Source organism: Hetaerina americana, unplaced genomic scaffold (assembly GCF_022747635.1).
Source record: "Hetaerina americana unplaced genomic scaffold, ioHetAmer1.1.p SCAF_3, whole genome shotgun sequence".
NCBI classification, from domain to species: Eukaryota; Metazoa; Arthropoda; class Insecta; order Odonata; family Calopterygidae; genus Hetaerina; species Hetaerina americana.
In genome coordinates this window covers 81,634,144-81,658,787 of record NW_027286874.1, presented here as the reverse complement: position 1 = coordinate 81,658,787, position 24,644 = coordinate 81,634,144, and the positions used below count along the sequence as shown (strand labels likewise).

The following is a 24,644-nucleotide window of genomic DNA, read 5'->3' as shown; positions in this document are numbered from 1 at the left end:
GAGTCATGGAAATAGGTAGTCTAATATAAATTTCTTTGGTAAATCTCTCCCTTGTTTTGGATTATGGGTAAACTTCAGCCATACGAACATCTCCGGTCATAAGGAAGCCATATTCCTTGAGTGATGTCTGCACATTCACGGACCCAGGAGAGCGATGCATGGGCTCTTTTGGCCCTTAAATCGGCCCCAGCTAGTCCCTCTAAAGTTCAATGGAGTCCAGAAAGCAAGGGAACCGCAATTGCTCGTCTAGAAGGTCGCGAATTCGAGTACATGGTGCGACAGAAGAGGATAGTCATAGGTCGAAACAGCTCGCGAGGCGAGGTCGATGTAAACATGGGACACTCCAGTTTTATTTCAAGGAAGCATCTTGAACTCTTTTTCGATCACCCATATTTTTATATGATATGTAACGGCAAGAATGGAGTTTTCGTTGACGGAGTTTTTCAAAGAAAAGGAGCCCCATCTTTACAGCTACCGAAATCGTAAGTGTGTAGTTTATGTAAACATGGTAACACTTGGCTATGAAAGCGGCTTGTTTACCAATTCGAAGGCCGTATGGTGGCAGCCGAAAATTCGTTGTAACTACAATAGGAGGCCACACTAATGAGTGTTTACGTTTACTGAAAGTTAATTTTACGAAGAATGCGTGATGAATGGGAATTAGTTATTCTATTTTTAACGTAGTAGCCTCTTTAAAAATATTCGTGCTTTCTGTTGCTCGTAATGGCAAACGGTGTGGCTTGATCCGCCTTCCATCAGTAACCACGTGCCAAAGCATGGAATTATAATATAAATCAAATTTGGTATAAATTGCATAAAACTGAAGAAACCTCGTGGTTGAAAACATGTTATCGATTGAAGAATGTATAATCCTGACGTGTTTTCATTATTTGTTTTTGTTTACATTTTATTTAACTGTTGAGGTTTGTTTATATTATGATATGGTGAATTTAGTATGTTATAATTATACACTCTACTAATACGACGTAAATCCTGGTATTCCCCGATGATATTTTTTGCGACCGCTAATTCCAAACTAATTATTTATCTAAGATGACGATTTTTAAAATACCACAATTAATTATATTTTGAAGAGCAAAGTAAATCATTATAAATCCTATGTTTTAATTTGTTTTCACCCAAGTGTTTTTGTAAATGTAATTTTATCATTTACTTGGACCCATCAAATGCGTCATTGTTCCGAACGGATTTTCGGTGAAAAAATCGGATTTTAAGTTGTAATTAATAAATGCGCTTAATGTTCGCGAGTGTTATCTGAGGTTTAAGTATTCCATCATCCAGGATCTTTGATGTATCATAAATACGAAAGTGGTTTTGAAAGCCTTTGTTTAATGTTAAAAAATTCACTCCTCTCGCCGGTAATTTTACAATTTTAATGACGAGAATGAGGAAACTGGCCTCCACTCTTGGCTACTTAGGTAGTCTTTTAAGAAGATAGAAAAAGTTGTATGCTTAGGAAACGGCTGCCAGACAATAAAAATGTTTCTCTTGATTTTAATTTGGTATCGCTATTTTGATAAGTGGTATCATATTTCCTATATTTACGTCTGCTTATCCCACGTTACCTTATTCTCAGTCGATATGAATGTTTTCATAAACCATATCATTCCATTTCATAGTGTGATGCTTTGATATGAAGCATGCAAATTCACCTTCTTAATTAACAATTATTTTTAGGAAATGGTTATTAATTTTCCGTGACAATTTTTCTTTGATTTCTATAATGATTTTTATAGGTGCATATTCCGCTTTCCAAGTACCACTATTAGACTAGTGTTTCAATCCCTTGTGGATGATGGATCAGAAGAAATGACAAACACTGGACCAAACCCTGGAGCAAATCCTGGAACGTCAACAGCACCCGGTGTGCCTCCATCAATGAGACTACCCTCGCCGTCAAAACAACGACCTCTACCGCCCTTGCGTATCAACATTCCTGAGCCAGACACGAACTTCAGTAGTCCCTTTCCATCACCCACTGGCACAATCAGGTGAATATTGTATAATAATGTGTGGTGTGATTGAGGGTTACATAGGCGAAATTGTTTAATTTACCATTTAGAAAAAATAATAACTGTATGGTGCCAAAGGCTTTTAATGAGTAAGATGAAGTAGTAGGAATCTGCAATTAATGGTTGTTGAAGGGGTTTTAGTTTTCAGAGTAATTTTAAAATGTCAATTAATCATCAGCTCATATTATTCAATTTCCCTAAAGCTATCTAACCTCGTGGAACCCATTGATGAAGTCATGTGTTAGTTGATGAGCCCTGTTCAATGTTCACATAAAACCTTCCTATAACAATGAGTTTTTCCCATTTATGATCTTGCATTTAAAGTTCACAAGATTTGGTTCATTTTTATATTCCATTGGTATGTATCATTTAGACCTTATAAATTGGCCTATGCAGGTTTGAAAAATAGGTCCCAAGTCTCAGGGACACCATATCTGATGAAAGCACACCTTAATACTATTGAAGGAGCACACAATATCTGGAAATCAGGAGAAATTTGAGGCAGAAATCTGCTCTTATGTGGCATGGAAAGTTCCAGATCATTTCCTTTGAATATTAAGGACATTCAAGTTAAAAATGATGAGGATAGATTTATGTATGGATGTACGTTAAAAATAAATCAATTGCCTTAAGAATCTCTTTTTCCTTATGTGCAAGTTGAAATGATCCAAAAATGGCTTTATTTAAATGACAAATTATGGTTGTTATGTATGGTGTGATATAGGTGTGGCTAAGTTAGTGAGTGTATGTTTAAAGTGTCTCCTTTGCGTTGAAATCAACTTAAAATCTGGTAGAATTACTCAGCTAAATATAGTGTATGGAGCCCTCATTCCTAGCAAATCATCATGTTAATAATAGTACTTATTTGTGCCCTCATTTTATGAAGTAGTGAATTTTGATTTTGTCTAAAAATTTTAAATGGTAAATGTAGGAAATAATCTGAAGCTGTATTTCTTGGATTTGATGGAAGTAAGACAGGCTCATTAGGTGCTTATTTAAGAGTCGTAAACATACTTGAATGTTATGTTACCAATTATAGAGAACTAAAGGAAATATTTATTCTGAAACTTAACCATTCCAGATCCTGGCAGACCATTTCATTTTTTTTATAACTCCCCAGTGCTGAGAAAAAGTTTTACTGTCTTAATTTTTTAAGTAAAGCTGACTTAATGCTGTCTTTCTTTTAAGGTTTTAATTTCCAGATAAGTCATCATTATTTTGGCAGTCAATGAAATTCACACTGAGTAGAGAGCATGGTGCTCAAAGAGAAAATAATGAAGCTTGTTAACTTTTATGTTTTGTGTATTTTACAATCTGCTTGAAAATACATCTTTTTGTCCAGTATGGTTTCACCCAAGTCATTAGCTAATCCAGTGGCCACCTTATTTTGACACTTTTAATAATTGTTTACATGATGAAGTTGTAAGATATTATCTTAATAAGTTGAGTTTTCATGACTGATTCCATGCCACCATTCAATGAGTTACAAATTAGTACTATGGATCACAAAGGAGTACTTGAACAATGCTTCATATTTACGGGCATTTATGTTCCCAAATTTATGTAATATTAAATGTGATTGGGAGTGAAATGTAAAATATATGTTGAGTGAGACTTTAATTATTCACTCTGTATCATTTTGTCAGACTGATAAATTAGATGATTGTAAATGGCAATATTAATGGCATTCACATAATTATTCATCATGAGTGCCCTTTTTCAAAGGGACTGTGATGACATTTTTAGGCGGTAATTGTCATTTTTTAAAATTCATTTTTAATAGAATGAGACTCAAAAAATTTATTTAAGGTTAACATAAAACCACTCGATACTTTTCGCTGCTTTTGTGACCACTGGATTTGTGTCATTCATCTTTCCTGTCATTTTGATATGAACTGTCTGCTATATTATTTCCTGTCTAAGATTTTGATGTTTTTTCCAGTGCTGCTAATTCATGTCCAGCAAGTCCTCGAGGAGGCCATCATGGCCGGCGGAATATTAGTGCAGATCTGCAAATGGCAGCGGCATATGCAGCAGCGGCGGCATCGCCATCTGGTAGTACTAGTGGAACAAGCTCTATCTTAGCTGGGGAGGAAAGGACAGAGGGAAGTGGATCCGGCCTATCCTCTTCAGCATCCCATTCCAATGCCCACCAATCCCATGAAGAACCAGGAGGGGGCGGAGGAAGCCACAAGCTGTACCGTAGTGGACCAAATGGCACAGCTGTGTCATGCCCACCTCCCCCTACTTCTGAACCATATAGTCCACCAAAGGTAAAGAGATTTAACTATAGGTAAAATGAATTCGTTTGGCATCAATACCTTGAGATGGGTTATATGTGATGAATTGAACCTGAAAATAGGTAAATAATATGGTTAAAATAGATAGTATAAGGTGTTTCAAGATTATTTTATTGTGTTATTTTTACAGTTCTATCATAGAAGTTACTTCATTGTGAGCAGCTTATAATATAGTATCCTAGTGAAGACTGAAATTTGTAGATCATTAGTGAATATGGCTTGAAATTTGACCATTTTGATATTTCCCTGCAGTAAATGCTTTCAACAAGGAGTATTACAAGAAAAACATGTTCATCTCCTTCACAATTGAGTTCAGGAGGCTATTAGAATGTCTCCAATTAATATTTGGAATAGAAGCAAGCAGTAAAAATAACAGTAATTATGGAGCAAGAAATAAACTTCTCATTTATGCATTGTATGTTATGTTTGTATTTTAACCAGTACATTTTTACCGATGTGGTTGTGGGAGACCATGCAACTCTTTCTGTTTCAACTATAACTTAATATAGATGATCCCATTCATACTTATCTTCTGGAAAAACACCAGTTTAAAATTATTATGTATGTCTTGAGCTAAAGTTACTGTTCACCCAAATGTGAAATTGCCAAATCTCTTACTTTGAATTAGTCAAAGCTAATTCCACCAATGTTTAAATTATGTCTTCTACTTCATGGAATGTAGCTTAATACCCAACTATGGTTACTTAGTGACATTGTATGTTCATGAACTAAGACCTTAATGTGGTGGAAGGGCTTGTGTATTCCATTGATCCCTCGAGTTGTAATGGTAGGGCTGCAAACAAGTTTCATCATATTCAATGGTGTTACAACTTTCTTCTCCTATATTTGCCAAATTATGTAGAAAGTACCTCTCTGTATTATGATTTTATCAAACAACAACATTTTTCAACTGCTGTCTTTTTGAAGCTGCATATGTTGGAATGCAAATAGGAAGGCATACTAGCTTCCACCATAAACTATTCTTATTTACCATTCGCTTCATTATCTTGAAAGTTTCAGTGATGAAGTTACAGGTGTTCCTGTTTATGATTTGAAATTTGTTCAGGAATACAGTTTCATGCAAAAGCTTTTAACATAATTTGATGAACACCATATGTGCATAAGATTTTCTTCTCATAAATATTTAGCAACTGGCTTATTTCATTTCCATCAATTTTCCCATTGTTAACGGAGCTGTTATTTATTATTATATAATCTATGAAAGAATATAATAATTCTTCTATTTACATAGACTCTTATCTCTTCGGATTTACTGCCTGCAGGTATATTATGAGAAGTGTATACTTCTATTTTAGATAAATATATCAATTTCAATCCAAATGATGAGTTTTGAAAGGCTGTTTGAAGAAAATGGGCTGGCTCAAAATAAATGTTTTTGGTAGTATCATCAGTTACAGCCATTACAATGTGTGGATAGTTTGAAAAGTCCTTGTTAAGTTTGAAAGATAGACTCTTAGGTACATATGTACATAGTTATTGTTTATGCCTAGCCCTTGGCATGTTCACAGTTTCTTTCTACTTTAACCACTGCTGTGGAGGTCAAGAAGTAGTAAAGCTATTAAAAGATGATTTTAAAGTTTTATTAAATTGGGGAAAATACTAGCTATACTAGAAACTACTAGCTAGCTAATACTAGCTTAGATCTGAGAGTTTTGTGATTGTTAATGATAAATGTCAACAAGGATTCTAGGAGAACTAATTTTTCTTTTTATGAAATGTGGAATAACGGAGCATATCAAATATTTTTTTTAATATTGCCCTATTTGATAACATTTTAACCTGACTTCCAAATTTGCCACAGTTTGTCATTAAAATGGTGTAAATTGAGGGATTTTTTCTTTGGTATATTTAAATGCTACCTCTGAAAGTATTTAGAAATAATATCTCTTCAGCTACAGAATCTTGAATACCCAGGAATATGCATCAATGGGAAAAAATATTCATTAGCTGTGAAGGAACATGCATATGAACTCTCCATTGACCTTTTAAAAAATCAAGATGGCTGATGATGGAAGCACTAAGCTGGTACATTAAACTTCTTTTGTTGATAATTTAAATGTGATAATTTTATACTTCATTTCTCTTTTATTATTTTGAGTATTTTCTGAATCAATGTCAATTGATTGAGATTACATGAATAAGTATTTTCAACATGAGGTTTTATTTGGCATCAGATTGCAGAGAAGTAAATGCAGTTCACCACTGGTTATCATATACTTATCATGCATGTGGTGGATATTATATTACTGTTATGAATATAATCACAATATTAAGTCCACAGAATTAACTCCTTTCCTAAGTACTAGTTGATGCATAAATGAAACAAACTTATTTTGAGTCATGTGGGAATGTAGATAATAGCACATTTATTTCTTCATATAATAACTTGTATAGTGGATAGAAGAACAACAATATGATAAGCACTAAGCTTTTTCTCTCACCAGATTTTTGGTGTGTGGTATGTTAAAGGAGTCACTTGTCGGAGACAGGGACTAAGAAAATTGGGTATGTTCATGGTCAGGAATAACCTTACAGTAATCAGGAAGTTGTGTGGTTTTAAAAACAGAAGTCGGTAGCCAAATATTGGCAAATTACAGAGAGAACCATATTACAGAGATTATTGAGAGAATTCTGCTTATTGTCTTAGTCATATCATGGGCTAATCTTAGGAATGGCAGTGTTTCTGTACAATGGAAAAGCGATTATATATATGTAATGAATTTTGTGTTTAGAAAAGTATTTTTAATAATGTACCAGTTAGGTATTTCATTGCCTTATTGAATGAAATGCAGGTTTAACTCACCATTATTCAAATAGTCCCTATTGTGTTAAGATCTATCCAGGTGAAAGAATAGCCAAATATTTATCTTGCTATAACAGTAATCTGCTTGTCCAGGTAGGTGTTTGATTGATCCATGTACCAAGTATTGCTACACCCCTAGGTACAGCTTAAATGATACATAGTGCACTTAATGGACTTAGAATAACATTAACCATTTTTTAATTCCACTTGTGCACCTACCTTCCTCCAATCCAACGAGACTATCTTCTCTTCCCTCTTATCTTGTTACCCACCATTGCTAACTCTTATCAGTCCTCATCATGCTATTGCTGCTGAATATGCCCAGAATTAACTTCTTCTGCATTTTTTGACCCTGCTTATTTAATTTCTCAAGAAATCTAACTTAAAAAGGTCTAAAACTCAATTTCTTTTACCTTTCTGTTGTCAAAAGTTCCTGCAGTTTTTCTGGCTGGAGATGCCATAATCTACTAAAGAAAGACCATGCTAAGTCACTAGATAATATTTTTCTTGAATTTATCTGCAAAGCCGATCTTTTAATTTTCTTTTGTCATTGTCATAGTCACTTGATCAAGGATTTTGTCTTCGGATTGGGAACATGTCGGACATTGGGGCCCATTTTTAAAAGATAAATGCCCTTGACATTTTATCTCTCAGAACTTCAAAATGGCAGTATGTAATTTGTACCACTTATCACTTATCTTCATGTGCATGATGTAATTTAGAAAACTTCCAATTTGCTTAGCATTGTTTTTAAAGGGATTCTAAATATACATGTTGTTTTTAGTTATGGTCCCTTGGATGTTGATTATTTTGTTTTTACCTAGCATTGTAAATCACTTGTTATTGCTCATATTGGATATTTGCAAGTACTAATGAACCAGGTAACATTCCCTATTAACCAGTTAATTTAGCCTATTGCACCCAATATGCCTTTGGTGGTTTTAGGATTTAATTTGATGAAGTAATTGATGAAAGGTATAGACAAATACCTGATCTTGAAGTGTCAGTGCTACACTTCATGAGCTGGTATGTTCTGCACTGTATAGCATTGCCCATGCCTCACTATTAGGAAGCACATGAAATGTACTGGCTTTCTCAGATGCTCTTAATATAATCACATTTATCATGAAGAATTATTAAACTGAGGAAAAGAAAAGGATAATGGGAGAAATAATATTTTAGCGTTGGGAATCTGCTTCCATAATTAGGTATAGGGGACCCACCGTATAACACCACCAGTGTGTCTTGTAGGATCCCCACCTTATACACCAGTGTGTGTGTGTGAGATTTAGTCTTTTAGGTTTTGAACAGAAAATCTAAATAAATGTCAGCAGAAATGCAGTAATTTGAATTCTTCATGCCCCTTTACTATTTTTTTGAAACTTCTCATTTTTACATTAAAAATTCCATGAAAACAGAAACCTTGGTGTCTGGAAATTTGGTCACCATAGTTTTCTATTTATTATATATTAATGTTAATAAAAAACAAAGTGCTATTTGAATTTATACAGTGAGTTTATGACATTGCTTTAATGTATTTTATTTGACACCTATGTAAAAATGATGTAAGGCTGAATTTAAATAACTTGTAATACGATCATTAACTAATTATTTCAGCATGGTTCATGTATTTTATTTTCATATTCATGTATTTAGCAAATCAGCATAAACCCTGAAATGATTGTACAACTGCTATCAGTTGACACCAGGTATTACATAATATAAACTAAGACATTTTCTGGCTGCTTACAATATTTTGGCTATCATGGTCCTTGGTCTGCCCTACTGAATGTCAATGGTGTATATGATGATGTCTAAATCTTTGTTTTAGAAATGTATGCTTAGAAGTAGGTGAAATTATTAATTTGTTCCTTCCAACATTATTTTTTAGCATATCTCCTGAAGTATTGTTTTATCTTTCTTCCTAATTGAAGTAATGAGTTGGATTTTCTAGTAAAATGTCTTCTTTCTTTCTAGGATGATTCCAAACCTCCATATTCATATGCACAACTTATTGTGCAGGCCATTGCATCCTCCCCCGATAAGCAGTTGACACTTAGTGGAATTTATTCATATATTACAAAAAATTATCCCTACTATCGAACCGCTGACAAGGGATGGCAAGTAAGTTATTGGGGAACCTATTTATAATATTTTATTCAAATTCAGCAACTGCTATAATGGAAGCTTAAATTATTTTATATCTTTTTCCATAGAATTCCATTAGGCACAACCTATCCTTGAACAGATATTTCATCAAAGTGCCCCGCTCACAAGAGGAGCCTGGAAAAGGCTCATTTTGGAGGATAGATCCACAGTCAGAAGCAAAACTAATCGAGCAAGCTTTTAGGCGACGGAGGCAACGAGGTGTTCCCTGCTTCAGAGCTCCGTTTGGACTCTCTTCCAGGTACACACATGCTTTCTATATAATTGTCTCTGGCAGCAGGAGTATCTTACTTATTCAAAGTGATATCAATGAGAGGCATCTCAAACTGTAAACCTAAAATTAATGAAGTAGTAATGTGGAAAGTTAGTTTTCTAGCCCTGGTATTTTAAAAGTGGATCAAGATCAGATTACTGCAAGCAGTTTATGTAAGTGAATCATATTGACAAGGGTGTTTACCTACCTAGTGTTTATTTTGAGATTATAATCAATTCATTGTGAAAGCCTCCACAGTGTGAATGTTGTTAGAGATCCATATTTTCAAGGATTTCCTCAACATGGTCCATATTACAGGGACAATGGTTGGAAGAACTCCCTGACACTTCTTTGGATCTTAATCAAACTTAGTAGGGTAAAAGGAAGTGAAAAATAATGACACCTTAATATTTAGAGGTGTCAATTGGACTCAATTCTTTAAGATTGAATTATATCCTATTTCCAGTGAGCCAGAGCTCCTACTGTTTAAATTCTATCCTGAGGGGCCTCGTGTCTGATAAAGATTGTAGCCTGTTAGAAGTGTGTCCAACTACCCATACGTTGTTTCACGGTAATGCATCATCAGTGCCAATTTATTTCATTGCTAAGTTTGTTTTATAGATTAATTTTTCAGCATTATCCAATTGACTGGAAATGTTGTTTATTCGGGCTGCTGGTATGATTTTAAATCCATTCTAATGTTCTTAATCCATATTGTTTGGATTAAATTGTTCCTAGAGACATACTGCATTCTCTATGCACACATACACTATATTTTTATGCTCTCAATTATGACTTATACTGATGTATGCCTGTGGAAGTGTGAGAAGGAAAGAGAGAATTCTGTTGATCCATACATGTGTTCCAATGAAAGATGAGGAAATTACCCATGGCAGGTGCTAATTTTAACTCATTGCTGAAGTTCTGAAAGTTGAGAGATGGACAACTCTTGCAGCCTTTGACTGTGATATATATCCTGATTTTTTATTTAATGCGCAGGGTTGCAACATTGAGTTCTAGGCCATTAAGCTTCAGGCAGCATGAAGACGATAATTTTGTAACTGTGGTAACATAATTGCTGGGGTATTTACTATTCAACAATTTAGAACTGTGCTAGATTGTGTTATCTTTTTTGTTTTGGGGTTATTATCTTCTATCCTGTTATATGAAAATTTGAATGACAGTTGCAACAAATGATTGACAGACAAGCGGTAGAAAAGAAGTGTCAGTATGATATTTTAGCAAAATATACCGTAAATCAAGTAGTGTATCCGATGCAAACAAAGATTGCACGCACATATTTGTCATTTGTATATTGTGTTATTTCTATAGTGCAAGCCAATTACTCCTCCCTGAATCCCATGTTAGCACACATGTCCTATGTGTACTTAGTTCAGAATTTTCTTTGATTAAATACATTTATAGATTAAATATGCTAATGAAGAATCATTTTCAGTTTTATTTGTCAAAAAAATTCTGCTTCTAACATCAATTTTAAAACTTTGAAGTAATATTTGTATTTGTCAAAAATATATGTTCATCTAATTCGCATTTATCTCTGCTTGAGGAATTTGTTTTCTATTTTACAATATTTGTCTGATTTCAGGAGTGCACCTGCTTCACCAAGCCATGTTGGCAGTGGGAGTGGTCTCATCACACCAGAGTCGCTTTCTCGTGAACCTTCTCCCACACCAGAAAATTTCTCTGAAGGGCCTTCATCTAATGTTACTTCCAACAACAATGCCTCATCTTCTCCTGTTGGTTCAGTTAATCACTCTTCATCTAACAATATCAATAATGGTAATGTGAAGAGTGAAGGCAAAACCAGTCAATCAGCTCCAGGGTCACCGGGACATTCAGGTGAGATTTTCGGGCTGATTGTGAAGTTATTTCTTTTGTGAATCCATGCTGGTTTCCGGGAATTACCGTCGCGTAGTTTAGTTGGTTGACAACTGTTTCGCCCCCAGTCCTGGAGGCGTCTTCAGGTCGAAGCACTTCGACCTGAAGACGCCTTCAGGACTGGGGGCGAAACAGTTGTCAACCAACTAAACTACGCGACGGTAATTCCCGGAAACCAGCATGGATTCATCAGATATACGGCGCGGAAGCCTAAGGATTTATTTCTTTTGTTTTAGATTAATTCAATTAATTTGTTAAATGAAGAACAACAAAGGTGTTAAAAAGTTTTATCTGCTACCATGATAATAGTCAATAGATTCATTCAAAAGTTATTACTTTCATCTTTTATTTTCTAAATTGAGAATATCTTTAAGAAAAACTTTGGTGAATTTTTTACGTACATATACGTCTAAAAAAGAAGTGAGAGAAGTAGTGTGAGGGGTTTTAGCGAAGAATTTTAATATGGCTGGGCAGTACAGAGCACCCTGCACGACGGAAATGAGAACTACTTGAACCCACTATATCCGTCTGTCAGGGGAGTTGTCCTTCTCAACCATTGTCAACTAGGAGTTAGTTACTTACTTAATGCATTATAATAACACCTTAGGGATACTATTTATATTGCTTATATTTTGAAAGTGTGAGGAAATAAATTGACAGACCAGTGCAGACGTTTCTTTAGAAATTTGAAGTATGTTAAGAATCCAAGCATGAAGAATTACTGAAATAGTGGTTTTCAAGAGATAAATTGTCAAATATTCCAGGGAATGGTGTTATCATAAGAGAAAAAGGTTTGCACATCTCCACAAGATTGGGCATCAAATATTTCACTGTGTCCAGTTGTTGGTTGTATAGGTTTATAAATAGGCACAATATTGTGTACAAGGCTGCGTGTGGTGAAAGTAGAATTGTTGATGTCGAGACTGGAAGTCAGTGGAAGGCATCAGAATTGAATAAATTTCTTGATAGCTATACTCCAAAAGATGTTTTCAATGAAGATGGGATGATTATATTTTTATACACTGCCAGCAAAAACAGTGCTTCAGAGGGATACAAAATATCATGGAGGGGTGCTGAGAAAATAGAGTTACTGTCTCATTAATCATAAATGCAGATGGAAGTGAAAAGCTTCAGCCACTATTGGTTGGTAAATCAAAGAGTCCTAGGTACGTTCTTGGTTAAATGTGGAAAAATGTTGCCTAACAAGGACAAAGCAGATTCCAAAACATAAATGACTTTAGAAATATTGTAGGATGTGCTTCATGCTCTGAATGCTAAAATAGGGTCTCAGAACAGGAAAATTCTGCTGCTTATTGGTCAGTGTCCATCCAATCCACCAAATGTATGCTTGAGAAATGTGCAGTTACAATTTTTTCTGGTAAATTGTGCTAGTGAGCTCCGACCTTACTTCTCTTTGGTTTATCTCTTTCATATTTTGGGAGACATTTTTTTGTATGATATAAGTGTACCACACAATCTGTATGATTTTTTAAATTGAGGGGAATTCTTCCAGGTCAGTTGAATTGTCCATTCAAAGAGTTTATTTTTCATTCAAAAGGGGTCAGCTAAATTAAAAACAACTATTGTCATTGTAAATTTGTCACCCATGGAAAGATATGCATTGCTGTCTTTTCTGGTATTAACGTAAATATCCATTTTTTTATTACATTGCTCAAATATTTGTATTCCGCACTTGGAAGATGAGAGGGGAAGGTCAACTGTAATACCAAAGGTCCTTCTCTAATGTTGGGGAATATTAGTTGAAATTATTCTACTTGCTATAAATAATTCCTTGAATTTGCATTAAAATAGTGAATGATAAGAAATATGTTATTGTTTTGTTGGGCTGGATCTTTTTCTTCATTATAAGAAAATTATGTCCAGCCCCTATCCCTAGAGAAGACATCACCAAATCTTGGTAAGGGTAAAAAATTTAAAAAAGTTAGAATGAGCTGTTGTCCTATTAATAATTCCTATCAGCATGAAAAGTTACGAGTGTAAATTTCCTCCACCATCACTACTCTCCATGATGCAATTTTTGCCAATTTTAAGTATTTCAGCATAGCAATTTGTTTCTGTCACAATAGTCTTTACAGTGGAATCTCATACAATGAACAGAATTTACTCCGCAATCTTTCTCATAAAGTAAAACACTCGAGTAGTAAAACTACTTTTTGCATGTAAATCTATGTAAAATATGATAATTGTCGCTGCTTACATTTGCGCAAAATAGCAGCATGACATGGCCTATCATTTACTCCTCAGATGAAATCCTCAATTTCAGCTGGGATTTATCCCCTTTTTCTGTCTGTGAAAGCCATGGTAAACAAGGATACTGAGGATTTTTAATTAATTATTGATATATTTCTAATCAATTCATGAATTCAAAGTTTGAGTGAACAACGATATTTTTCATCCGACTGAATCATACCTCAGGATGTGAGGAAAGCAAGGCATACAGGCTTTATGAGGGAAGAAAACTTCTCTTGCACCAAAGGATATTATTATAAAACAATTTTTCTTTAAGTAAATATGAAATTGATGTGCAATCCCTAACATGTGGTGACAGAGTGACTATGTTGGTTGGTGTTGAGTGGTTAAGAATGCCCCACATATTTGATAAACAGATCTTTGATGGCAGTGAAGAATTGAACCCAGAGAGTTGAGAATCCTATTTGAAAAGGTTTGACTTGTTCTACTAGTTAAGCAGGGACCATGTTATCTATAAAGGTTTTTTAATTGCTAATTCTAAACATCCTTAAATTTAATAAAATTGATCTCCAAATGTGGATTCAGAAAAATATGTTAATTACCATTCTTAAAAAATATTTTTGTAACCATTTCTTCTAATTTTGGTCAGGTGTTTCAACTTTCGGGTCTGGAAGTATTCCGGTTGTAGTAGGAAAATCACGACTAATGGTTCCTGCTCAACAGATAACTGTAGTGACCAATGGAGTTGGTGGTGAAGTATCACAAGAGGGTAAGATCACATGAAAAAAAGTTTTCTTTAATTATCCATCATAATGGTTTTAATTTCTGCATATGTGTGTGTATATATATTATTTATGCTGATTAAGATCGTTATTAAATGAATAAATCGACTTGACTGCATGTAACTTGAACTTGATCCTATTGGATTCTACTATCTATATGTATACTCTATACTTCAACTATATGTATATATATACAGTTTTGTATATTTATGTGTATATATATACAGTTTTGTATATTTATGTGTATATATATACAGTTTTGTATATTTATGTGTATATATATACAGTTTTGTATATTTATGTGTGTATATATATATATATATATATATATATATATACACACACACACACACACAGTGGAACCTCACTTAACAAGCACCTAGCATAGTGAGTAATTCACACAACCAGCAAAAATGTTGGTCCAGAAAACTACTGTCTTAATATGTGAAGGGGGTAATTCCCGGATCCATTGTGCACCTACTACTGCAGTTTGTCTCTAGCGCTCGTTCTGCTAGAATCTCTGTGTCGCTAGTGATCATACATTTTTCGAAACTGGTAATCTTTTTGTGCAAAGTTTAATAAAATTTTGTGTGTAGTTTGAAAAATGGCGACAAAGAAAAATCTGTAGGAAAGCTATAAGAGAATAAAAAATAACAGAAATTAAAAGTAAAATCATTGAAAATTGGGAATAAGGTGTGAGCTTGATTGAGTATGCACCTTAATAATTGGTCAACATCATTAATTGGCCTTTTCTTCAAGAACTAGGAGAAGACTAAGGAGATAGATGCTTGAAATTGAGTGATAAGAGTTACCCTATAGTACCCAATGGTTATGTATGCTCTACAATGTTGAAAGGTTGCTTCTCATATTGATAACAGAAAAGCAAGTAGATTCAGAGGGCAAAAGGTTGTTACACTAAACAAGTGTTTGCTTTACGGGAAAGATCGCAAAGCCGATTATGCTTGTATTATGAGGTTCCACTGTATAGTTACACCCCATATTTGGATTATAGGTATTTACGTTTTCCCTCTATTTATGACAATTTTATCAGGTATCATAAACTTCCCAATTATTCCAACATTTGTGGACCCTCGTATTTAGACTATTTCATTTTCAGTTTTCCCACTAATTCACTATGTGCTAGAGTTAAAAAAATTCACTTTCTAAAATGCCGAATTTTCAGTGTGTTTAAAGCATTTGCCTTGACTGGGATTTGAAACCAGATCCCTCAATGCCCGACTGAGTGCATTTGCCAGTTAAGCTATCACGGCATCCTCTTAAACCCCAAAATTTTGGGGGCTTTAAAGGGAATAATTATAAAGATGAAATACCGTACACAAAATGTTACAGGTATTAGTAGTCGTGCATGTAGCACCACAGTTCACAAGGTTAAAGCCAACATTTTAAACACAAAGGTGTTCACCCTAGACAAATTGAAAGAACTGCAGGAGATACTGCAACAGTAACTCTAAATGGAGTCACCCGCTAATATGCAGAATTAACAGAGTGTAAAAAGCATTTGCCCCAAGATTACCCAAGGTTCGAACCCAAATCCCTCTATGCCCGGCGGAGTGCTTTGGGCAGTTATGCTACGATCCTTTTACACTGCTAAAAAATTTCTAAGAATAATTTCTAATAAGGGACTCTGCACTAGGGAAGTAAATAGTGCAGATGGAAAGAGTTTCATATTGCAGCTAATGAGATGATTTAGGGATGTACGAGTTTTAAAAGATTTTTTTGTGCAGAAGGAAGTCCGGACAGCCATGTCTGATGAGAGAGGCATGGAGTCTTGAAAGGAATTTATTCAGGGAAACAAAATTGTTGCACACATGGTGCCCCCTAATAGGCAGAGAGTATGGCATTGGCTGTTTAATGTGGAGAGGTTGGCAGCTATTGAAATGAAGGTATAAAATCTTATTAGTGGGTTTGGTATGGGCTGAGGTACGGAATTTGTTATTGAGGGAAATATGTGCATCTAAAAATGTGACAACGGTGGAAGAAATGGTGGAAGTGAAGGAAACAGAGGATGTAATACAAGGAGCCAGGTGTACTATGACTATTCTATTGTTTTGAATTTGAGTGGGGAGTGAGAGGGATGCTAAAATAGAGAGACAAGCAATCACCTAAGGGAGTGTTATGTTTGGAGATGTGCTTTGGGGTTGGGAGAATCCCAAACAGGGAAGAATTCTTTCACGAGGCACAATGGTTATTAATCCTAATATTTAGGTTTATGGTACACAAACATTTGGGATAAGTTTGTGTCACTTGTATGTGTTTCTCTGTGTTTTTGTTGGCTAGCTCTATCTTACTCCTTCAGTTAAATTATTAAAACTTGAACAGCAACAAACAATATAGGAACACACAAAAAGAACACTCGTTCAATATTTCTTAATAATTTCAATTAAATTTTGCTCCGCACACACACACATACATATGCCATCAACGAGATACAGAGTGAGAATTAATAAGTTACTACTTCATAAATAGCCTGTACATAAGTTGTGTCACCCATATTATAATCCCAACATACTGTGTCTGTACAATAAGTATCAGGACTGGTTCCAAAAATCAAAATTTAAAGCAGTTGTCATTACAATTATTTAACCATCTTCAAAATACATTCCTCCTTCATCAATACACTTAGTTTGGCGCATCTGCCACTCGTCTAAAGCCCGCTGGAAGTTGGTTTCCAGAATACTGTTGTGAGTCTTTGTCGTCGCCGCTTGAACTGCCTCAATGGAGTCAAACTGATATCCTTTGAGCTCCTTTCGAAATATCTTTTGAGGTAATAGCGCTGTCAAAAAAATCTTCATCTTCCTGGACACAGTCCAAAATTTCCACCCGCGACAGTTTGTTCCTCGCTCAAGACTTTGGGCACCAGCTTTATTTTATTGTATGTGCACCCTCTGAATAGATCTATTTCCTTTTGCTTGGTCGGCTGAATATTCATACCTATTTACCTTCTAATTGGCTGTCTTTGTTTTCTCCTCTCTGGGCTGCATTTCAGTGTATGTTTCTATGCATAACTGAGTTTGAAACCAATAACCCTGCAAAAGGCAAAGTAATTTGCCTTGTCCTTTGTAATGTCCTGGTCACAGTTAATAGTATGCACTGAGACTGCTGTCTTTAGTAATTGTTCTAATCTGAGGTACCTCTGGATTCCTTCAGTCTAAGTTTCAATGGAACTTCCTGTCTTGCCTATGTAAACTTTACCGCAACCAAATCCCCTGTAGACCAATCAGTAGGCACTTCACTCTTGGAGAGAGGGATTATATAGCATCTTTCAATTAAAGACCAGAAAACTGGAGCCTAGGGTTTTTAGTTCAAACAGCTTATTCTCAAGTTAAGAATATCAGCATAAGTGGAGGACCTAACCCAGTCAAGACCCCGAGAAGATATCACTGGCTTTCATATTGAACAGGCTAATTCATTCAGAATTCTGGGTCCTTTGAAACGCATGCTCACCATAGTCCTCGGTAATTTTTACATTTTTTAGTTTTTATGTGTTATTGCATGAATCCTGTAAAAATTTCAAGCAATGTGTAATTACTATCTCAAAATAACAAATATTTGTTGTGCAAAAAATAATGAGTTACAATTATATTTTCAGAGAAATACATGGTACCCAATAATGCTGCTGCACTTGTGACTGTCCATGAAGAAAGATCAGAATCTCCTGCATTTTCTCCGGCTCCTGTTATTGTGCAGTCAGCTTATACAAACTATAGGTAAACACCTACTTTTTAGTATTTGTGTAGTTTTGGTTATAATTCATAGTCTATTTCATGTTCATTTGTTTCTGAACTTATCTTGTTCGTTTTTCATCGGGAGCAAAAATTTTTAAGGAAAATTAATGCAAAGAGTACCAAAGTGAGATATTTTTAGTCATCCCTTATGATAAAATGTACTTCAGCAATGTCATATTGAAATTTTCAGAATATCTGGAATGAGTTACCCAGAGTTGAGAGCCACCCTAGGTTAGTTAGTATTTTTTTAACATTTGGTTATTACAATGTTTGCTATATCAAAAACATGATAACATTTTGCTGGCCTTGAATTGTGACTGAGGTTAGCCAGTCACATTTACTGAGAGATTGTACAAAATTTGCCTCTTGACTTGTTGTAATCCACCTGGGAAATTACTTCTGCATTATTGTAATGAAAGGAATGCTAAGAGCACGGAAATGATTTTTCATAATTAATTGGCTTAAAGGTTGTTAAAAGTGCAGTCTTGAACATTATAGCTATTAATGGCATTATCCTGGCATAAAAAATTCTGTTTTGTTGAGAGGTTAAATGTACTACCTTGATCAAAAAGTTCCCGGAATAACCACCGTGTGGCGCTCCCATCGTTCCGATTTGAGTTCTGTTTTTTTTGTTAAATTGGTACATCTGTTGTTGATATTCCCTTTAAATCTTAGTGTCATAACTTGACATTTGCAAAAGTTACGTAGCCAAGAGTACATCTATCTCTGTGTGTGTTGGCGATTTTTTACAATTTCAGAAATGGATTTAAATTTGCAACAACGAACTTGTATTAAATTTTGCGTAAAAAACGGATTTAGTGGCGCACGGACGTTGGAAATGTTGGAAAAGTGTTTCGGCAACGATTCTCTAAAAAAACGGTCGTTTACCAGTGGCACGAGCGGTTCAGAAGTGGTCGTGAGTCAATCGAAGATGATGAACGCAGTGGCAGACCATCGACATCGAAAGTCGGTGAAAAAATTGATAAAGTAAAAGAAATGTTGGTCAATAACCGCAAATTAACCATCAGAGAAATAGCGGAGGACTTGAACATTGCCTATGGATCCGCCCAAGACATTGTGGTTAATGATTTGGGTTTCCGTCGTGTAGCAGCAAAGTTGGTGCCGAAAGACCTCAATTTCATGCAAAAAAGAGACCGTGTTGACGTCGCAAAAGACATGATTTGCGAGGCTGAATCCGATCCCACATTCATCAAAAGGATCATTACTGGAGACGAGACGTGGGTTTATGAGTACGACGCGCAATCCAGACATCAGGCAAGTGAATGGCGTTCACCAAATGAGCCGAGACCAAAAAAACCACGTCGTTTTCAGTCAAAAAAGAAGGCAATGCTGACGGTTTTCATGGATTACAACGGTGTAGTGCATCATGAATTTTTGCCAGAAGGCCAGACAGTAAACAAAGAGTATTATTTGGGCGTTATGAGACGTTTGCGTGAAGCAATTCGCCGAAAGAGACCAGAAATGTGGGCAGAAAACTCGTGGATTTTGCACCATGATAACGCACCGTCGCACAGTGCTATCATTATTCGTAATTTTTTGACGAAAAATGCAACAAATACCATCCAACAGCCACCGAATTCACCTGATTTGGCTCCCTGTGACTTCTTTCTGTTCAATCGAGTTAAAAAACCATTACGGGGAACGCGTTTTAGCAGCCGAGAGGAAGTAATGGAAAAATCGCAGGAAGCACTGATGGACATACCGAAAACCGAATATAAAAAATGTTTCGAGGATTGGATCAAGCGCTGGCATAAGTGTGTTGCAGTCGATGGGGATTACTTTGAAGGGGACAATATAGATTTAGATGAATAAACTTGTATTTTTAATTTTCTGAATAAATTCCGGGAAATTTTTGATCAAGGTAGTATACTAATTAAAAGACTGATTTCATTAGTGTCTTTCTTCTTGGATGTAGATGTTAAATCATCTATGTCCATCGAAACATTTCTTTTTTGCTTTCTGTGCTAATCAGGTGGCTGGTCTCTGTCTGAGCTCTACCTTACTGACCCAGCTCATATCTATGAAATTATGAAGATGATTTGAATGAACTATGACGTGGTTGTGAGCAAAATTGTGTTACTGCTTCTCATAATTTTTTATTATTTATTTCAGTGGTGCATTTGTAACTCCAACAGCTCAAGGTCTTGAGCAGTTGAGTGGAGCTTCTGGGGTAAAGAGACATCATGCTCAGGAAGCTGGTGGAGGGCTTGCTTCTGTAGAAAGGGGAGATGGGGGAAGTTCAGAGGGAGAACTAAAGAAACCAAAGCTGGAGAAAGAGGGAAACTATGACAGTGAAAACTGAGGCAGGTTATGATCAATGTATTTTGGTTGCCTTCCCTCCCTGCTTAAAGGTCATCTCCCATCCACCCAGTTTAGACTGTGGCCCTTTTACTACCATTTCCACCGTCTCTTTCTTCTGCTTGTGCATTAATGTCGTCCCATGCTAGTGAGCATTGCACTTTAGAACCTAATCAGTTGTTAACTTTTGGTGAATGCAAATATGCATCTGTACTCAATAGTTGACTGAAATGCAAAGCAGGAAATGTGTATGTTTGTAAAAATAACACAAAAGTCTATAAAGATCAAGGCATAATGAAGTTCATTAGTGATTTAATATGTTCCACTTGCTTATGTTATTTGACTATGTCACAAAATGTCAGCCATTGTATTTTATTTGTCTCATATTAGTATGTGTACAACTCCTTTAAGATAGTATAATCAGTCAGTCATTTTGTCAGTTATTTTGCAGGAACATCACATTGCTAAGAATAATTGTTGCGAGCTTGTTCATTGAGATGAGTTGCCTTGATTCTCATATGTGTTGATGAATTGAAGTTGTGAAAACCTTGGTTGCTTTCATTGTGCTATATTTCATTTTTTTCACATGAACGTTGAATGAATGCATGATGAGGAAGATGGATTGGGACTGTTTTAAATTCCATCTCAACCCACGTACTTTCTCCATGCTTCCATTCCACCTATTTGTGAATGAATTGAAATAGTTATTCTTTATTAATCAAATTTTTATCATTGTACATTTGATAGCCGAAAATTAATATATAAAATTAAGATTGGAGAACCCACATTTGGGGCTGCAAATGAGCTTCTTTAGAGAACTTCATGCCTAATGCATTGAAGAATAAAAATCAAAGAAGTACAATTCTATAGTAAAATTATTATAGGCTTGTGATTTATGTAGATGGTATTGTAATTGTTCACAACCAACCATGGGAATAAATTCTTAATCAATATATTTTCTGTCAATTGATGCATTCAGACATGGGCTTCTATGAAAAAATATAGTTGCAACAAGAAACATGTTTCTGTAGATTAAAGTTAAATACCTTCTTTGCCTATAAGAATGTCCCTTATTTTCTGGGTGACATTCTGCATTTGAAATGGTGGTGATGTGCCAAGTACAACTGTGTGTTGTTGAATGCCTTTTGATAAAGACAATAGGTTACCTAATGCCTAATGTCTTTCTACATTGTGTTATTGGAAAGCCTGAACAGTGAGGAAAAATAAAATAGGTGGCTTTATCATACATAGTTAATGGCAACTTGCAGCCTTAAAGTTACATCTGGTAGTCTTTTTTATTAGGTATTACAGATGAGCTGGTCTCCAAGTTGAAATGAGAGATGATATAGCATAATGTTCCATCAAACTGAGTCTTCTCAGGATAAAATAGCCAGTAGCTCAGATGATGAATTTTATATCATTAAGGTTGATTAAAAAATAAGATCATTAAGGAGGGCCTTCACATTTGATTGCTTACAGATTGGTCCATTATATGCATATAAATATATATATATATATAAATATAAAAAAGGTCTCCCTGTAAAGTTGACTATACTATTTGGCAGATTTTCTGACCATTTCACAAGTTATGTAAATAGTATGATGGTGTCTATCATCCTATAGAATAAAATGTAAATGGACAAAGTTTTAAAAAATTGCAGTTTCTTAATGATGTCAGCAGTGCTAGTCCCCATTATTTTGTTCTTATTCAGCATTACTGTTAATGTAACAACTCTTCACCTGCTTTTGAGATATTTTTTGTGAGCTAGTTACAAGTAAAACAGATTGGAACGTATGGAGTGTAATCACATTTATCATTTCTCATACACAGAACATATGAGAAAATGGATAGTTCAAGGATGGAATTTAGGTGTCAAAATGTATTAAAATTCTCAGCTGTATTAAGTTTTAATATCCTTGTTAATTGAAAGAGTACTGCCAACATATGTTACTGTAGTTCATTGTTCTCTTGCACACGTTATGTTTTTGGGCATTTGAAATCAATCATGTCTAATGTCATGTGATATACTTACTCAGTAAAGCTGGAATCATGTAACGGTGATTTGTGTGACATACTATATATTTGGGACAAGTGAGTAAAATGCAGCGTTCAAAACTACAGAAATAATTTAATTGGTTCAGCTGCACCTAAATTATTATTTCTCCAGAATATTTATTTAATCAACTTTTTTGTCTAACAACTATTTTTTCAAATTAGTGGGAGAATGAGTAAGCATATCATGCATTTAATAATCAAAGACAATTTATATAGAAGAGCATGATGTTAACGGCCCACTAAAAATGTGCCCAATTTTAAATGGCTAATTGTTCATGTATGTGTTCTTCAAAGAAATGTCACCTGTTTGTATATGGGTGTAAAAATAATGAAATTTTCTGCTGTTACCTAATTTTACTTTTGTAAATTTTTATTTTCATATGTATACATACTTAATTATGTAACATTAAGTACTATCAAATTGAATTCTTAAAAAAGTGTTTGAATTAAAAAAATTTCAACCATTTTGTTTAAAGCATGTAAGTGTAACATTTTGGCCCATGTTCTATTTTATAGTATTTTTGGAGGTCCTCTAGTGCTATAAAATGAACCTGATGTTTTTCTCTTTTTATAGCTAAGGAATGACCTCTAACCAGTGATTACTTTGAATATTCAAACATCGGATGGTTCATCTGAGAAAAATAAGACATACTTGGCTCCAATTGTTTTGAGTCAATTTATTCCTTATAATGCTCATTCGTACACATTGTTGCTTGTAAAAATGTTTGGATAATTAAAAATGAAGACCAGGGAGGTAGTCAGTATAAGTTCATTGTATATTTTCACAAAATGAGAAAGTTGTTGTGTTTGTTTTAATTTGGAAAAGGACAATTGATTGTTATGTTGATTTGCCATGCTCTAAACTTTAACTCTTTCTGTGGAAATAATAATATTGATGAAAGTTGTAGAAATGTTTTTTTTTAGGACACTAACTGTGACATATCTTTTAAATAATATACATAAAAAATCAATGGAACTAGGTTCATAATGAAAATATGTAAACTATGTATACATATACACACACGCATATGTATGTATATATATTTATTTTTCTTATTACTGGCAATTATCAGGATCTTGTTTACATAATTGAGAAAGCAGCTTTTCTTTCTAAATTAAATCTCAGAAAAAGAAGACGGCTCAAAATTGAGAGAAATGCACTCTCTTCAAGTTCAAATTACTATGCATAATTGATCCTAAACTGCATATCTTGAGGCAGTACACCATTCTCATGACTATGTGCATGTAATATTTAACAAATTACTACAAGGGGTATTTCTCAATAAATGCCATAAGTGTCCAAGTATAAAAGCCAAAGGACAAAGTGAGAGAAATGTGTGGCATCCTCCATAATAATCAATGTTAAAATGAAGTGTGCCATTTCATAATCCATTTATTAAAGAGTAAATACTCCTGTAAAGTCAGTGATATTTTAATGTGAATACTATACTTAAATAAGAAATACATAATTGTAATTTTTATAGCTTACCGTGGATAATTTTTTCACACCAACTCAGAATTAGCTCTATATACATGTTAAGCACTCGAGAAAGAATACACAGAGGAGCTATATAGTAAAGATAATAAGGCAGCAAGTTTTAACATAGAAGGAGAATATGATGTCGATTGGGATGACTTAGAACCAGGAATACTTGATTACAAGGTAGAAAGGGCAGTAATGGATATGCATTTGGAAAAGGCTGGGGGATGGATTGCATCCCTCCAGAAGCACTCGGGAATAAGGATTGGTAGAGTTTTTTATTGGTTGATTTCAAGAATGTGTTTGTAAGATTGTTGGAACAGTACCTATACTAGGGTAATCCCAGGGTACTATACGAGGGATCCCAATCCCAGTACCTATACTAGGGTACCCAACCCAACAAAGAAAACAAATTTTGGGAAAAAAATATATTTTTCAACATAATATCCTTTTAGCTCTGTACACTTTTCCCAGCGATGTTCAATAAGTCCGATACCTTTTCTATAATAAGAACTGTCTTGCTCCTCAAAATAGCCATTAACTGCCAACATTACTTCTTCATGGTTGGAAAATCT

General features: G+C 34.8%; 1 protein-coding gene across 1 annotated transcript; it reads left to right on the top strand.

Annotated features, from left to right (window-relative positions):
- The first annotated feature begins 98 nt into the window (after positions 1-98).
- On the top strand, positions 99-24,026 carry FoxK (forkhead box K). Its single transcript, XM_071587662.1, has 10 exons — positions 99-482; positions 1,758-2,012; positions 3,976-4,306; positions 9,135-9,281; positions 9,374-9,564; positions 11,183-11,436; positions 14,336-14,455; positions 18,079-18,196; positions 20,348-20,538; positions 23,164-24,026. Exons 1-9 carry the CDS (start codon positions 124-126, stop codon positions 20,535-20,537), a joined length of 1,965 nt encoding a protein of 654 aa, XP_071443763.1. The 5' UTR covers positions 99-123; the 3' UTR covers position 20,538; positions 23,164-24,026.
- Positions 24,027-24,644: the final 618 nt, after the last annotated feature.

What these genes read in the sequence shown, in the direction of transcription:
- FoxK (XM_071587662.1), top strand. Translation starts at nt 124, where the DNA reads ATGTCTGCACATTCACGGACCCAGGAGAGCGATGCATGGGCTCTTTTG. An exon ending in AACCATATAGTCCACCAAAG is followed by an intron (nt 4,307 to 9,134) that starts GTAAAGAGATTT and finishes CTTTCTTTCTAG; the next exon opens with GATGATTCCAAACCTCCATA. An exon ending in TCAGCTTATACAAACTATAG is followed by an intron (nt 18,197 to 20,347) that starts GTAAACACCTAC and finishes TATTTATTTCAG; the next exon opens with TGGTGCATTTGTAACTCCAA.